The sequence below is a fragment of the Eretmochelys imbricata genome, chromosome 6, assembly GCF_965152235.1.
Source record: "Eretmochelys imbricata isolate rEreImb1 chromosome 6, rEreImb1.hap1, whole genome shotgun sequence".
Taxonomy (NCBI): domain Eukaryota; kingdom Metazoa; phylum Chordata; order Testudines; family Cheloniidae; genus Eretmochelys; species Eretmochelys imbricata.
The window spans coordinates 9,849,548-9,865,842 of NC_135577.1; the positions used below are offsets into that span (position 1 = coordinate 9,849,548).

The 16,295-nt window shown below is 60.7% G+C and overlaps 1 protein-coding gene across 2 annotated transcripts; it reads right to left on the minus strand.

Moving 5' to 3' along the window:
• Positions 1-3,946: 3,946 nt before the first annotated feature.
• UNC93B1 (unc-93B1 regulator of TLR signaling) lies at positions 3,947-13,487 on the minus strand. Of its 2 annotated transcripts, XM_077819805.1 has the most exons (12): positions 13,405-13,487; positions 11,296-11,417; positions 10,830-10,971; positions 9,754-9,907; positions 9,275-9,436; positions 8,963-9,092; positions 7,855-7,948; positions 7,454-7,578; positions 6,635-6,817; positions 6,077-6,350; positions 5,688-5,806; positions 3,947-5,261 (listed from the first exon to the last, which is right to left on the minus strand). In XM_077819805.1, the coding sequence occupies exons 1-12, from the start codon at positions 13,412-13,414 to the stop codon at positions 4,959-4,961; spliced, it is 1,818 nt and encodes a 605-aa protein (XP_077675931.1). In that variant the 5' UTR covers positions 13,415-13,487; the 3' UTR covers positions 3,947-4,958. The 2 variants fall into 2 exon arrangements, with proteins under 2 accessions (XP_077675931.1, XP_077675932.1); XM_077819806.1 differs by lacking the exons at positions 11,296-11,417; positions 13,405-13,487 and having other exon boundaries at positions 10,793-10,879.
• Positions 13,488-16,295: the final 2,808 nt, after the last annotated feature.

Consider the following 16,295-nt stretch of genomic DNA (forward strand, 5'->3'; position numbering starts at 1 on the left):
ACAGCTGGAGGAGGCGATGGTGGTGAACTGCCTTGTGAGTTTCAGCAGTCAGAGCACTCACCTGGGACGTGGGAGACCCAGGTCCAGTCCCCCCCCCATCTATTCAAGAGAGTGCCCCTAATCTCTGGGCTATGGGCACTCCCCGAGGGGCAGTGTATCAGACACTTCCCAAGGACAGAGCTGAGATTTGGGGGATTGGACACATCTCTAGGCAGGATGTGACGGGACAGTGCTCTGGGTGCTCCTTGGGGTGGAGGGAGCTGAGGGCCAGGGCAACAGGCACTCCCCAAGTGTGTTGGGGAGGAGCTGAGGGTCGGGGTGTCAGGCACTTCCCAAGGGGGGTAGCCGGGGGTAGGCTGTTGGATCCTCTTGTGAGTCTGTGCCCCGTGCAGTGAGGGGCTGTGGAGAGCCCAGCTTGGCAAGCATTATCCTGCCCCATTGCTGATAGGGGCACATCCAAGGGGCTCTGCCAAGAGAGATGGGGAGGCAGACCGGGGGAAGCTGCAGCCTAGTGCCCATAGCCTGGCCTCCAGCCGTGGCAGTGGGGGAGCAAGCCCAGGGCAGCAGCGAGAGGGTGAGTGTGCAGAGTGGCAGCTTCCCTCCCCTCCGCAGCACCTGGCACTCACCTCTGTTGCTCTGCCCCCGCCATGGGGTTAACTCCAGCCAAGCCGCCTCCTCTGCCCCATCCCCACGTGTCCATGCCTCCACTTGGCCCACACTGTACCCACAGGGCCTGCCTCCCGGCTGGGGCTGCACTTGGGCCCAGTGGGTGTGGAAAGCTGCTTGTCTGGCCTATCGGGGGTCAGCCCGCCCTCTGAGCAGCCTGGGGGCACAGCTGCCCGGGCTGCAGGGCAGGGGGCCTTGGGCATGGGGGCTGTTTCATAGATATTAAGGTCAGAAGGGACCATTATGATCATCTAGTCTGACCTCCTGCACAATGCAGGCCACAGAATTTCACCACCCACCCCTGCGAAAAACCTCTCACCTATGTGTGAGCTATTTAAGTCCCAAATCGTGGTTTAAAGACTTCAAGGAGCAGAGAATCCTCCAGCAAGTGACCCGTGCCCCATGCTACAGAGGGAGGTGAAAAATCTCCAGGGCCTCTTCCAATCTGCCCTGAAGAAAAATTCCTTCCCGACCCCAAATATGGCGATCAGATAAACCCTGAGCATATGGGCAAGATTCACCAGCCAGATACTACAGAAAATTCTTTCCTGGGTAACTCAGATCCCACCCCATCTAATATCCCATCACAGGCCATTGGGCCTATTTTACCAAAACCATGTTGTCCCATCATACCATCTCCTCCATAAACTTATCAAGTTTAATCTTAAAGCCAGATAGATCTTTTGCCCCCACTGCTTCCCTTGGAAGGCTATTCCAAAACTTCACTCCTCTGATGGTTAGAAACTTTCATCTAATTTCAAGTCTAAACTTCCTGGTGGTCAGTTTATATCCATTTGTTCTTGTGTCCACATTGGTACTGAGCTTAAATAATTCCTCTCCCTCACTGGTATTTTTCCCTCCGATATATTTATAGAGAGCAATCATATCTCCCCTCAACCTTCTTTTAGTTAGGCTAAGCAAGCCAAGCTCCTTGAGTCTCCTTTCATAAGGCAAGTTTTCCATTCCTCGGGTCATCCTAGTAGCCCTTCTCTGTACCTGTTCCAGTTTGAGTTCATCCTTCTTAAACACGGGAGACCAGAACTGCACACAGTATTCCAGGTGAGGTCTCACCAGTGCCTTGTATAACGGTACTAAAACCTCCTTATCCCTACTGGAAATACCTTTCCTGATGCATCCCAAGACCGCATTAGCTTTTTTCACAGCCATATCACATAGCATGACTATGAGCCGCCAATGATCAACCAATACTCCTAGGTCCTTTTCCTCCTCCATTACTTCTAATTGATGCATCCCCAGCTTATAACTAAAATTCTTGTTATTAATCCCTAAATGCATGACCTTACACTTCTCACTATTAAATTTCATCCTATTACTATTACTCCAGTTTACAAGGTCATCCAGATCCTCCTGTAGGATATCTCTGTCCTTCTCTAAATTGGCAATACCTCCCAGCTTTGTATCATCCGCAAACTTTATTAGCACACTCCCACTTTTTGTGCTGAGGTCAGTAATAAAAAGATTATAAGATTGGTCCCAAAACCGATCCTTGAGGAACTCCACTGGTAACCTCCCTCCAGCCTGACAGTTCACCTTTCAGTAGGACCCGTTGTAGTCTCCCCTTTAACAAATTCCTTATCCACCTTTCAATTTTCATATTGAACCCCATCTTTTCCAATTTAACTAATAATTCTCCATGTGGCATGGTATCAAATGCCTTACTGAAATCTAGGTAAATTAGATCCACTGCATTTCCTTTGTCTAAAAAATCTGTTACTTTCCTCAAAGAAGATCAGGTTGGTTTGGCACGATCTACCTTTTGTAAAACCATGTTGTATTTTGTCCCATTTACCATTGACCTCAATGTCCTTAACTACCTTCTCCTTCAAAATTTTTTCCAAGACCTTGCATACTACAGACGTCAAACTAACAGGCCTATAGTTACCAGATCACTTTTTTCCCCTTTCTTAAAAATAGGAACTATGTTAGCAATTCTCCAATCATACAGTACAACCCCTGAGTTTACAGATTCATTAAAAATTCTTGCTAATAGGCTTGCAATTTCATGTGCCAATTCCTTTAATATTCTTGGATGAAGATTATCTGGGCCCCCCGATTTAGTCCCATTAAGCTGTTTGAGTTTCGCTTCTACCTCAGATATGGTAATATCTACCTCCATATCCTCATTCCCATTTGTCATGATACCATTATCCCTAAGATCCTCTTTAGCCTTATTAAAGACTGAGGCAAAGTATTTGTTTAGATATTGGGCCATGCCTAGGTTATCCTTGACCTCCACTCCATCCTCAGTGTTTAGCGGTCCCACTTCTTCTTTCTTTGTTTTCTTCTTATTTATATGGTTATAGAACCTTTTACTATTGGTTTTAATTCCCTTTGCAAGGTCCAACTCTACTTCACTTTCAGCCTGTCTCACTTTATCCCTCCATGTTCTGACCTCAATAAGGTAGCTTTCCTTGCTGATCCCTCCCATCTTCCACTCCCTGTATGCTTTCTGCTTTTTCTTAATCACCTCTCTGAGATGCTTGCTCATTCAGCTTGGTCTACAACTCCTGCCTATGAATTTTTTCCCCTTTCTTGGGATGCAGGCTTCTGATAGCTTCTGCAGCTTTGATTTAAAATAATCTCAATGACATTAGGGGGTGGCTGGGTCTGGAAAACCACCTAAAGCGTATTCTGTAATTGATGGGCAGCCCCATGGCTGGGGGAGGGCGCTCTGTTCCTGGCCTGCTGTTTTGGGTGCCTGTCTGGATGGCTGGAGCAGGGGCAGTTCCAGGTTGGCAAGAGGGATTGAAAATAGCTTATAGGGGCCAGTGACACCTAGCTCCTCCACGGTAGGTGCTGAACAGCTGCTCTGGGGAGCGCATGCTGTAGGAGCCACTCCCACAGCCCCGTGCCTAGTGAGCACATGGCCCACCCACTCCATGCCAAGCCAGGTCCGTGGGCAGCGGCTGTCCCCCAAAGGCCCGGCCCTGCCACAGCACCTCCCCCCCGCCATCATGATGGGTTCAGACTGTTTCACCCTCCTCTTGAGGAAGATCAGAGTTGAGTGCACCCTCCTGCTGCCTCCTTCCCTTCACAGAGTGCCCCACTCCTCTCTGGGTTCCTCACTGAGAGGCCAGGGAGCCAGCCTGGCAAGGCAACTATGAGCCCCAGGTGGCAATAGCTGGTCTGGGCCAGGGTGCCAGAGTGCATGGGCATCTGGCCCGTGAATGACCTCCCCACCCAGAACACAACCCAGCAGCCCCCTCAGCCCAGATACACACAGTCCCGGCAGCTCAGAGAGAGGATCTTTATTGGGAAAGGGCCTTTACAAAGCACAGTAGGACACGGGAGGTGCGGGGGGCAGTGTCCAGTATCCAGAACTCAGCCTGCAGACATGGTATGCTCTGCTTCTTGCGGGGGCTGGTGGGGCAGGGACAGGGAAAAGCAGCTCGAGCAGCAGGAATCACAGCTCCTCTACTGCAGGACAGGGCTTTACAGCACCAGTGCCCAGGCTGGCCTGGCCTCATGGGCTTCCCCGCTCACACAGGTGCCAGGCCTCAGTAGGCTGCTGAGTATGGGGCTGGGCCCTCCCCTCCTGGAAGGGGGCGCTGGCAGAAAGCTCTCCATGCCCCTCCCTTGCTTTGCCAGGAAAAGGCAGCTGTGGGGGCTGGCATCGTCCCCTTATGTGGGCACCATGTGTGCTGGGAAAAGCAACTGCTGCCCTTTTCAGATGGGAACAGCAGTGGTGCCCATGCACAAAGGGCAACGATCAGTGCCAGCCACTCCACGTTTGGCAGAGGGCAGATCCCAAGCCCGAGTATCAGGCATGGTAACACAGTACTACTCCACAGTGCACCAGCCTCTCTACATACTACCCAGGGCTGGGCTGGGCCCGGCCCATTACAGACAGCACCATGCACAGTCCAGAGCTGACACGAGCCGGTGCCTGCCCTGGGAGACCGGGCCTGATTCCCGACCAGCTCCAACAGCACCAAGGCCCCTGGAGACCCCAACCAGTGCAGGGGGCGCTCTGGGGGCAGCCCGGAGGGACGGATGCTAAACAGCCCCATAGCAAACCTGCTTTGTGAAGTGGACTGGGAGTCCCAGCGGAACAGGGCTCCAATGCCCTCTGGAGTAGTCACCGGGTCACCTTGATGTGCGGGGTCCTCTCTCTGCCTCCAGGCCCCTCCCACCAGGCCTGGAAGAGGGTGGGAGATGCTGCCAGGCCTGGCTGGCACAGTTTGGTGGGGACAATCCAGCACCACAGCCAATGGGCAAGATGGGGGGAAAGCTGCAGTGAGCTGGTGATGGTGGCGGGCATGGGGGGCTCCCTAGCCCACGTTCTCCCCATCCTCCTCCCCCAGTGCTTGCTCGTAAGCACACTTCTGCTGGTGCCGCTGCCCACCGGGCCCTGCCTGCTCTTGCTGGGAGCTGTCACTGTCCTGCTCAGACTCCCCCTCCGAGCCCGTCTCGTCTGAGTTCTCAGCCTCCAGGTAGCGGTAGCCCCGCACCTTGTGCCGCGGCTTGGGGATCTTGGGCACGCGGTAGAGCACGTGCCGCCCCAGCTTGTGCTCCATCCACAGGTAGGAGAGCACCGAGGCCACCAGGGTCAGCAGCATGATGGACAGCTTGGCCTGGGGGAAGGGAGAGCGCAGGCTGAGCAGGGGTAGGGCTGGACTCTCCCCCACCCCTGCCCCCCACCAGCTGGGCCCAGGAGAGGAGACAGGCTAGGGTCACCCCTCCCGCCCAACCATCTGGGCCAGGCTGCCTACCTCACCCAGAGGGGGAAATGATGGGAGAGGCAGTTCCAGGAAGGGGCTTGTCCTGACTGAGGCCAGGGCCAGGCCCATGACTAAACAGTTTGATCTAGAACCAAAGGAAAGTCTCTCACGGCCCCGCTGGGGAGCAGGGCAATTGCCCCTACGGCTGGTGAAAATGGCTCCTGTCCCACATCAGTCCTGCGCCCTTTGGGGATCGTGGCCTCAGGCCTGCACCTCCCATGACCCAGCCCCCTGTGCCCTGCCCCACTGGAGAGCAGGCTGGGAGCAGCTCCCGCTTACCTTCATGGGCAGCCCCGACCACAGGTACACCACAAAGATGGCCAGCGCCTGCCACCAGTGGTAGATGGTGAAGACGAAGTCCTGGCGCTCCTTGTCTTGGTACAGCATCCCCAGGAGCGCTGCGGGGGGACAGACAGACAGACAGACAGACATACAGACAGCAGCTCCTCCCCCACACTGGACAAGGTCACAGCTCCCGGGTCCACTGGGGCCAGGGGAGGGGTGGGGGGACCTTCCAACTGCACAGACAGGCCCAAAGCCCCATTCCAGAGCCACTGGGCTGCCTCCCCCATGGGGGTGGAGGTATCACTGGGAGCGACGGGCAGGGTCCGGCTGACATTGGGCCCGGGGCTACACTCCGCCCCACCACCCCTGACCCCACTACTCACTGCTGAGGCTGGTCTTGTTCAGGGCGCTGCCCAGCCCCCAAAGCGCTGCCACCAGGTAGAGCAGGGGGGCCTGGTCCAGGACACGCGGGTGGGGTGCCCAGCAGAACAGGCCGATGAGCAAGATGGCATGGGCGGCAGCTCCAGCCAGCAGTGGGGCCTGGCGGGGCAGGCGCAGCATGGACAGCGCCAGGCTGGAGCAAGCTGCGGCCGAGAAGCCATAGGCCATGATGATGTAGGCCAGCTTCTCCAGGCCAATGGCGCAGACGCCGTAATTCTGTGGGGGGCAGATGCTGGTTAGCATGGCATGGCTGGCCCCCAACCAGAGTGCAGCCCCCCTTCCCACTCCTGCTCCCCCAGCAGAGGGCAGTCCCCCTGCTCCCCCAGCCCCTGGCAGAGGGCACCCCCATCCAAATCCCCACCCCTTCTGCTACACGCAGCCCCACCCCCATAGTGCAGACCCCCACCCCTTTGCCTGTGCCCAGCCCCCCACCAGAGCACTGTACCCCACTCCTTCTGCTGTGGCCTCCCCCACCCCCACGGAAATGGGCGCAGCTGTACCAGGGAGAAGCCGGTGCAGACGAAGAGCACCTCGAAGCCGCTGTAGATGAAGAAGGGGAAGAGGTGGCGCAGGCGATAGTCCCGCATGTGCTTGAAGGGCAGCTGGAAGATGTTGCCCCAGCCGATGCTGCGCAGGTCGATTTCCTCCGTGGGGCGATAAGCCGAGCCGCACAGGATCAGCACCTGGGGGCGGGGGGTGAGTATGGGAGACCCTGAAACCCAGAGGGGTAGGGACCCCGCTCCAAGGGGGGGGCACTGCCACCGCTTGCATAGGGTGAGCTAGGGAGTGATGGGAAGAGCTGGCCAAGGCTGTGGGTCAGGTTGGGTGTGGGGGCTGTAGACCCCTCTCCAGCAACTGCCCCATTCCACAGCTCCCACCATGGGCTCCTTGACCCCATCACACCCACCTTGGGGAGCTCTGCGTGGTGAGCATGGAGAGGGGTGGCACAGCATGGAGAGGAAAGCCCTGCCCCCATTCCCGCCCACCAGTCCATACCATGAGCATGGAGAGAAAGGCCCCCCACTGCCCTACTGAGCAGGAGTTGGACTAGATGACCTCCTGAGGTCCCTTCCAACCCTGATATTCTATGATTCTATACCCCACCCCACCAGTCCATACCATGAGCATGGAGAGGAAGGCCCCCTACACACTCCCCTGCTGGTCCATACCATGAGCATGGAGAGGAAGGCCCCCTACACACTCCCCTGCTGGTCCATACCATGAGCATGGAGAGGAAGGCCCCCTACACACTCCCCTGCTGGTCCATACCATGAGCATGGAGAGGAAGGCCCCCTACACACTCCCCTGCTGGTCCATACCATGAGCATGGAGAGGAAGGCTACGCCCATGAGCACACTCTCGACGATGATGAGGTTAATGCTGCGTGGCAGGCTCTGCAGCACGGTGGCGTTGAAGCCGGGGAGCATGCCTTTGCTCAGTGTGCCTGAGGAGCAAACACGGTGTCACAGCCCAACTGGCCTGCAGGGGGCGCCCAGAGCCCCACCTACAGGATGGCGTGGGACTCAGGGCGGGCGCTCCGGCAGCAAGGAGGGGGCAGGGGCAGCGGGCAGGGGATGTGTCAGGGAGCAACAGGCGGGAGCGCTGGGGTGAGGGGAGTGTAAGTGGCAAGGATAAGGATGGTGCAGGAGGAGCCAGTCTGCACTGGCTGGGTAACGCTGCCCCTCTGCCAGCAGGAAGCGCCCCCTCCGCAGATGCTCACCGCAGTTCTTCACATTGCAGAGCGTGTGGTTCAGGTCGTACAGGTACGAATTCAGGAAGAAAAGCATGGGCATCTGGGCGCAGACGAAGCTCAGCTGGAACCCAGGAATGGGGAGGAGGTGAGGCCGGGCCTGTCCCGTGCGTGTGTGTGTGTGTGGTGGGGGGGGTCTCCTACCCCAGCCCGGCCACACTAGCACACTCCACTCCACCCGCAGCTCTGTTCTGGGACACGAGGCCCAGCACTGCCCAGGCCAGCCCCTGGGCCAGCACAGCCAGCTGCATTTCCTGGACTTGGCACATGAGAACCAAGCTGCAGCCAGAGTGCCCCCTGCGCCCAGCCCACCTCCCTGTTCCCCCCAGTGTCTCCCCCCGCGCCCAGCCCACCTCCCTGTCCCCCCAGTGTCTCCCCCCGCGCCCAGCCCACCTCCCTGTTCCCCCCAGTGTCTCCCCCCGCGCCCAGCCCACCTCCCTGTTCCCCCCAGTGTCTCCCCCCGCGCCCAGCCCACCTCCCTGTTCCCCCCAGTGTCTCCCCCCGCGCCCAGCCCACCTCCCTGGTCCCCCCAGTGTCTCCCCCTGCGCCCAGCCCACCTCCCTGGTCCCCCCAGTGTCTCCCCCTGCGCCCAGCCCACCTCCCTGGTCCCCCCAGTGTCTCCCCCTGCGCCCAGCCCACCTCCCTGGTCCCCCCAGTGTCTCCCCCTGCGCCCAGCCCACCTCCCTGTTCCCCCAGTGTCTCCCCCTGCGCCCAGCCCACCTCTCTGTCCCCCCAGTGTCTCCCCCTGCGCCCAGCCCACCTCCCTGTTCCCCCGCGTCCCCCCCACGCCCAGCCTCCCCCAGTTCTCCTCCCACGTCCAGCCTAGCTCCATGCCCCCCAATACAGCTCCAGTGCCTAGTCCACCTCCCTGCCCGCTCCCCAGTGCCTTGCTTTTACCCACCCCATTCCCAATACCGATGCCTCAGTGCCCAGCCAACACCTAGACAATGGGCCACCTCCCTGCCTCCTCCCCCAGTACCCCCAGCCCCCAAGGCCCAGCCCTCCTCCCTGGCCAGCCAACACCTAGCCCCTGGCCCATCTCCCTGCCCCCTGCCCCGTACCCCAGGCCCTGCCTCACGTGGAAGCAGCCGTAGAAGAGGCTCTGGAAGGCGATGATGTAGGCGTTGTAGGCACCACGTGGGGCACGCTGCTGCTCCTGCACATGCTCCTCCTTGTAGTTCATGTATTCGTAGTACTTCTGCGCCATCCTGCAGGGGGCAACTGTGAGCACGAAATGGGGGAGGGGGGTGTGGAGCAGCAGCCCCATGAGCCACCCAGTGCCCACCAGGGGTCACAACCCCTCCTTCGCCAACACCTGAGCACCCATCCCCCTGCAGAAACGCCAGCGCCCCCCCCCCAGCAGGCAGGGCCTTGCTCCATGGCAGCTCACCGGGTGACGTAGTTGCCCATGGAGGCCCAGAGGGGCACAATGGCCACGCCGATGGCCACGGCCGAGGGCACCAGCGTGTAGTAGCGCTCCCAGTAGTTGGTGGAGACGAAGAGGGCATAGATCCCCACGGCCAGAAACATGGTCCACTTGGTGCCGAAGAACCTGGGCAGTCACATGGGGAGCTGGGTCAGCAGTAGGCCCTCCATGTCCCCGTCCCTCCCCTCCCCCCCCCCATGAGGAGACATGGGGCTCTGTCTGCCTCGGGGATAGGACGTGGGTCTGTTCACCACAGGGGGCGCTAGCTCAGTGGGCAGGGGCACCAGCTCTGATCAGCCCCAGGGCAGGGACTGGCTCAAGGGGGCAGGGAATGGGACATGGAGCCTTTCCCCTCTAAGGGGCACCAGAGCGGGGGCTGGCTCGGGAGGGAGGGATCTCTCGGGTTCCGGAGGGTGTGGTGGGCTGGTGGGCAGGGCAGATACCTGATGAGGATGGGCGTGTAGAGCAGAGCCACAATGGGGGTGACATTGATGCCCATCAGCATCTTGCTGTCGATGTCCTGCAGCCCCATGTTGCTGTATTTCACCTCCCGGTACGTCTCGTCGTAGTGCAGGATCAGCTGCATCTGCAGCAGGCCTGGCGGGGCCGGATGCACCAGGGTGAATCCTGCCCTGCACCCCATGAGCCCAGCCCAGCACATGGGGGAACTGAACCCAAAGGGACAGGGCCTCTTCCCCAGCCCCTGCAGGATGGGGCAGCTGGGAAAGGATGGGGGAAGTTACCAGGGCCGAGGGGCTGCCATGCAAGGGCCCTGGATGCTTGGAATCAGGCTGAGATCTGACCCACCTCCATTCCTCCCCACACTCTCCTGGGATTGGAGGGGCAGCGACACAGGACCCAGGGAGTGAGTGGAGAGGCAGGGAGGGACAGCTCAGTGGTTTGAGCATTGGCCTGCTAAACCCAGGGTTGTGAGCTCAATCCCTGAGGGGGCCATTCAGGGATCTGGGGCAAAAATTGGGGATTGGTCCTGCTTTGAGCAGGGGGTTGGACTAGATGACCTCCTGAGGTCCCCACAGCAGCTATCTGCAAGGGAAGGGGGGTGGGACACAGAGGAAAAGTTGTGGGGGCACCAGGAAAAACCCTGCATACGGTTAGCGGGAGGGGGCCCCCAGAACAGTGGTCTGTAACATAGATAGATGCCGTATTCCAACATCACGCCCAGGTAGTGGGCAGTGGGTGGGGCCAGGCAGAGGCAGGGCAGTGGGTCGGCCATACTTAGGGAGACACCCAGGCTGAGGGTGGGGGCGGCCAGGAGGCAGGGACAGTGGGGGAGCATACCCCGGTAGATCCTGTAAGTCAGCACCCCATCCAGGCTGCGGGCCAATGGGTGGGGCCAGGAGACAGAGGTGAGGCAGTGGGCGGGCCATACCCAGCTAGATGCCTGGGGGGGCAGTGGGTGGGCCATACCCAGCTAGACGCCTGGGGGGCAGTGGGCGGGGCGGGGCAGTGGGCGGGCCATACCCAGGTAGACGCCTGGGGGGCAGTGGGCGGGCCATACCCAGGTAGACGCCATAGGTCAGCATCCCGCCCAGGCTGGCTGCAAGCACATTTTTGACGACGGCAAGGCGCTTGCGGCGGAAGTACTTGCGCTCCTCCTCCTCCTCGTTATAGTCGGGGTTGGCGCCCACAAAGTCATCCAGCTGAGGAGAACCAGGGAGCCATGAGGGAGGCGGGGCCAGAATCGGAACCCCTTTTCCCAGGGTTTGCTACCCACACTGCTCCATGGAGGGGCCCTGCCGGGCACTTCTGGAACTGCCAGCATAGCGGCTGCCCTCCTTGCCCACCAATCCCCATCCCCACTCCCACCAGACAGCGACACCCATTGGGCTGGGAGCCATTTGACTGCTGGAAGCACTGAGGGGCCCGGCTGGCCCTCGCCCAGCCCAGCCCTGACCTTCCTCAGCCCACAGCCGCCAGGACACAGCGCACAGCCAGACAGGCTCAGCAGGGAATAGGGGTCTCACCCCCACATCCAGGCCAGGCACGTCACCAGCTCCCGCCACCAGTCTGTCAGCTGCCACCCCGTTGCCCACGGCCTCCTGGTAGTGATTGGGGTCCTTCTCTATCGCTGGGTTCACAATGCCACCTGCAGGGACACAGACACAGGAGAGAGAGACAGGAATGGGGAAAAGTGCCACGACCTGGCCACAGCACCGCCAGCGCCCCTCACTCCCGACAGGCCCCTGCTATCCCAGCCCTGGGCTCCCCCCACAGCACCGCCAGCGCCCCTCACTCCCGACAGCCCCCTGCTATCCCAGCCCTGGGCTCCCCCTACAGCACCGCCAGCGCCCCTCACTCCCGACAGCCCCCTGCTATCCCAGCCCTGGGCTCCCCCCACAGCACCGCCAGCGCCCCTCACTCCCGACAGCCCCCTGCTATCCCAGCCCTGGGCTCCCCCCACAGCACCGCCAACGCCCCTCACTCCCGACAGCCCCCTGCTATCCCAGCCGTGGATCCCCCACAGCACCGCCAACGCCCCTCACTCCCGACAGCCCCCTGCTATCCCGCCCTGGGCTCCCCCTACAGCACCGCCAGGGCCCCTCACTCCCGACAGCCCCCTAGTATCCCAGCCCTGGGCTCCCCCCACAGCACCGCCAGCGCCCCTCACTCCCGACAGCCCCCTACTATCCAAGCCCTGGATCCCCCACAGCACCGCCAGGGCCCCTCACTCCCGACAGCCCCCTGCTATCCCGCCCTGGCCTCCCCACACAGCACCGTCAGCGCCCCTCACTCCCGACAGCCCCCTGCTATCCCAGCCCTGGATCCCCCACAGCACCGCCAGCGCCCCTCACTCCTGACAGCCCCCTGCTATCCCAGCCCTGGGCTCCCCCCACAGCACCGCCAGCGCCCCTCACTCCCGACAGCCCCCTGCTATCCCAGCCCTGGGCTCCCCCCACAGCACCGCCAACGCCCCTCACTCCCGACAGCCCCCTGCTATCCCAGCCCTGGATCCCCCACAGCACCGCCAACGCCCCTCACTCCCGACAGCCCCCTGCTATCCCAGCCCTGGATCCCAACCACAGCACCGCCAACGCCCCTCACTCCCGACAGCCCCCTGCTATCCCAGCCCTGGGCTCCCCCTACAGCACCGCCAGTGCCCCTCACTCCCGACAGCCCCCTGCTATCCCAGCCCTGGGCTCCCCCCACAGCACCGCCAACGCCCCTCACTCCTGACAGCCCCCTGCTATCCCGCCCTGGGCTCCCCCTACAGCACCGCCAGTGCCCCTCACTCCCGACAGCCCCCTGCTATCCCAGCCCTGGGCTCCCCCCACAGCACCGCCAACGCCCCTCACTCCTGACAGCCCCCTGCTATCCCGCCCTGGGCTCCCCCTACAGCACCGCCAGTGCCCCTCACTCCCGACAGCCCCCTGCTATCCCAGCCCTGGGCTCCCCCCACAGCACCGCCAACGCCCCTCACTCCCGACAGCCCCCTGCTATCCCAGCCCTGGGCTCCCCCTACAGCACCGCCAGTGCCCCTCACTCCTGACAGCCCCCTGCTATCCCAGCCCTGGGCTCCCCCCACAGCACCGCCAATGCCCCTCACTCCCGACAGCCCCCTGCTATCCCAGCCCTGGGCTCCCCCCACAGCACCGCCAACGCCCCTCACCCCCGACAGCCCCCTGCTATCCCAGCCCTGGGCTCCCCCCACAGCACCGCCAGCGCCCCTCACTCCCGACAGCCCCCTGCTATCCCAGCCCTGGGCTCCCCCCACAGCACCGCCAGCGCCCCTCACTCCCGACAGCCCCCTGCTATCCCAGCCCTGGATCCCCCACAGCACCGCCAGGGCCCCTCACTCCCGACCCGCAGCCCCCTGGTTTGGGGACGGGCGGGGGAGGGGGGGTTTCAGGAAGTTCCGTCTGACACAGAAAGACTCAAGAATGAGCAGATTCCTCCCCAACAAGAGGCACCGGGGCGGGGGAGGAGCATGTGGGGCAGGTGCAGGGGTTCTGGGGCTGGGAAGGGGGGAGGAGAATGGGGCGGGCAGGAGGGAGGGAAGGGGGGACATGGGGAAAGCAGGGCAGGGGTGCAGGCGGGACGGGGATCAAGCGCAGGAGCCGCCCCGGCCCCGGTACCTGACTCCATAGCGCTGGCGAATTCTGCAAGCTCCGGTCCGGGCTGGGACCCGCGGCGGGGGAGGGAGCGGGCAGCACTTCCCCTTTCGGCCAGGGGGAAGGGTGGGGAGCATCTCTTAAAGTGGCAGGACCCGCCCGGCCAGCCTCGGCGCTCTTGCCTCCATCAAGGCTGCCCCTTGGGATGGAGATAGAGGGGTACGATCCCTTGCCCCTCCCACGTTCCCCTGTCCCCCAGGATCTGATTTTTGAGGGACGCCCAGTTACAGCCTCTACCCTGGAATATTGTGATGACACAAGGGCACTTGCTACTGTGCGGGGACTCAGCTCCAGCGCTGCCCCTCCATCACCTTAATTCTGCCTGCACCTCCTTAACTTTGCCCCCTGCAGGGGCAGCAGTGGAGACTCGCCCAGAAAATACCCCATGGTCCCCGAGGTGAGCACCCAGCAGGGCAGAGTTAAAGGGACATTATTGCCCCAGCAGGAAGTGGCACCCTCACTAGGTGCTGCCAGTTCCCAAGGGTGTTGGGGTCAATTTGGGGTCAGTGCTAGGAGCAAATTGGCTCTGATTCCCTGGCAGCAAGATGGGGCTGACCCTCCCCCTGCACACACACATACTTGCTGGAGGGCCCGTATAAAGGGAGGGGACCAGTCCCAGTCACTAGCTGCAACAGGGGGCAAAGACGGGCTTTAGATCTTGGCCTGGTGGTGCACCGGGATGGGAGAGGATCACAGGAACTGCCCCCACACCTCCCCAGGGAGAGTCCTGGCCTTTGCCAGGCAGGAGGCCCTGATCTCCTTGGCGGTCTCTAGGCGCTGGGGAAATCTCAGAGGGAAAGAGCTAGAGCAGCCTGCATTTGGGGATGGGGTGGGGATGGGGATGGGGCAGCATGGCCTCCTGCTCCCCTTTCTTGTAAGCACGGACTCAGCAAGTGCCAATCTTATTGCCAGCTCTTGATATTTGGAGCTTTTCTTCAAGGCCCAGCTCCTGGAGTTCCCAAAGGATCTCAACACAGCGCCCCCTAGTGCTGACCTGAGGCATTGAGCCAGCACTGACTGCCAGGGGAGAGCGCCCCTTATATACTTGCATCCCTATTGGCTGCAGTGCTGATGTTCAGCCTGGCCCTGATCTCCAGCCAGCATCCATCAGAGGGATCCTTACTATATCCTGAAGAAGATGACCAGGCCAGACAGCACAAGAGCAAGTCCACAGGAGAGCAAGCCAAGCGGGGTCTCTGCAGTGAGCTCTGCCAGCTCAGCAGGCCCTGGGGCAATGGACTCAGAAATCCACAGCTGACAGAGTGCCCCAGGCCCTACACAGCTCCCCCAAACCCAGTCGCCTGGTGAGTGGTGGTGGGAGTCCCATCACCGGGGAAGGTGCCTGTCAGGACAGGCGTCTGATACAGGTTCCTTCTCTGCTTGGTACGTTCACCATCTGCCCTAGTGCTGCCATCTCTGCCCATCGGGCCCATGGTGGGTTACTAGTCCCAGCGCTGCCTCACTTATGTGCTGAATCTCCCCTTTTACTGGCTGCTCAATGTCTTTTCCCCCAATCTCCCACCCCCTCTGCCCATCCAGATACCCTAGCTCCTGCCTCTTCTGGATTTGCCCTCCCCTAGCTCGGCCCCAGGGCAGCCTCTTCAAAGCTAAAACTAGGGGCAGGGCCTTAACGCCTCCCTAGAAAAAGCCCAGCTGCTCCAACCAGCCATGGGCTGCCCTTGTTGGCCACTTGAAGGGTCTGTGCTGCTTCACAGCATGCTAGGATGGGAGCAGCTCTAGAGGATTGTGGGAAATTCCTGCCATGCTGCCTCAAGCAGCAGCAGGTGTATTCAGCGGTGCCTGGATGCAGTGTGCCACGGAGGGGTTTGCCCCAGGGGTGTCACGTGCAGTGAACGTGAGCCCCTGCTCAGGAAGTGAGCTTGCAGTGCAAAAGCCAGCCACTCGCAGCAGACGGGAGCAGCTCATCCAGCTGACACCACACAGCTTCGAGCAGGTTTCACTTGCCCCAACTTCCCTTTCTGCAGCGAGTCGCATGCTCACCAAATTCCCTTTCCGGGGCTGCATCTGGTGGAACAGCCACCAGCTTTCATTCTCAGTTCCCCATCGAGGGTAGGCTAGTCTGTCTGGAGCAGGGAAAGAGGCAAGGGTCGTGGATTGAAGGGATGTTGAACAGATTCACAGATGTTCAAGCCCGGAGGGACAATTAGATCAGCTAGGCAGACCTCCTGCATCACACAGGCCAGAGAACCCACCCAGTGGTCCATGCCTCCAGCCCACAATGCCCGGCTGAGCCTGCTTGTTATACCAGCAACCCTGTTCTCATCCGTCCTTGGCACTGAATGGAGGTGGGAGTCTGGGCAATTGGGCTTGTGATCACAAACCGTCATGGTGCAATTGTGCAAGGGGAAGGTGGCGCAGGCGGCTGGCCTGCGGCCATCTCCTAGCACCCGAGTGCAGTCCTTGGCCACCTCTGCCACATCCTGGTCCTGTGGAATTTCCTAAAAGAAAAACTCAGGCGAGAAATTCCACCAGATGCAGCTGCACAACCCCCCCCACAGCTCCATAGCTGGACGTGAGCCCAGAGCCTGCAGCAACTCCCCTGCCCCCCTACTACATGGCCCCACAGCCAGCCGGGGGTGAGCCCAGCTCCTTCATCCCTGCAGCACTGAACCCTGGCACCTGCAGTCAAGGAGGAGCTGCACTAATTGACTGCAGTAGTTGGTTGTTATCCTCTCTGACCCAGCCACTAGCAGGGAGCCATGTAACATACTGGAAGATTCATATATTCCAAGGCCAGGAAGGACCACTGTGATCATCTAGTCTGACTTCCTACAACACAGGCCAGAGATCTGCCCCAAAATAATTCCTAGAGCAGAGCTTTGAGAAAAACATCC

Excerpts from the sequence above, each read along its gene's own strand:
- UNC93B1 (XM_077819805.1), bottom strand. Across the intron at positions 7,949-8,962 it reads TCTTCTACGGCTGCTTCCAC|CTGAGCTTCGTCTGCGCCCA; the intron begins GTGAGGCAGGGC and ends CCTGGGTTCCAG. Across the intron at positions 5,807-6,076 it reads GAACAAGACCAGCCTCAGCA|CGCTCCTGGGGATGCTGTAC; the intron begins GTGAGTAGTGGG and ends GTCCCCCCGCAG.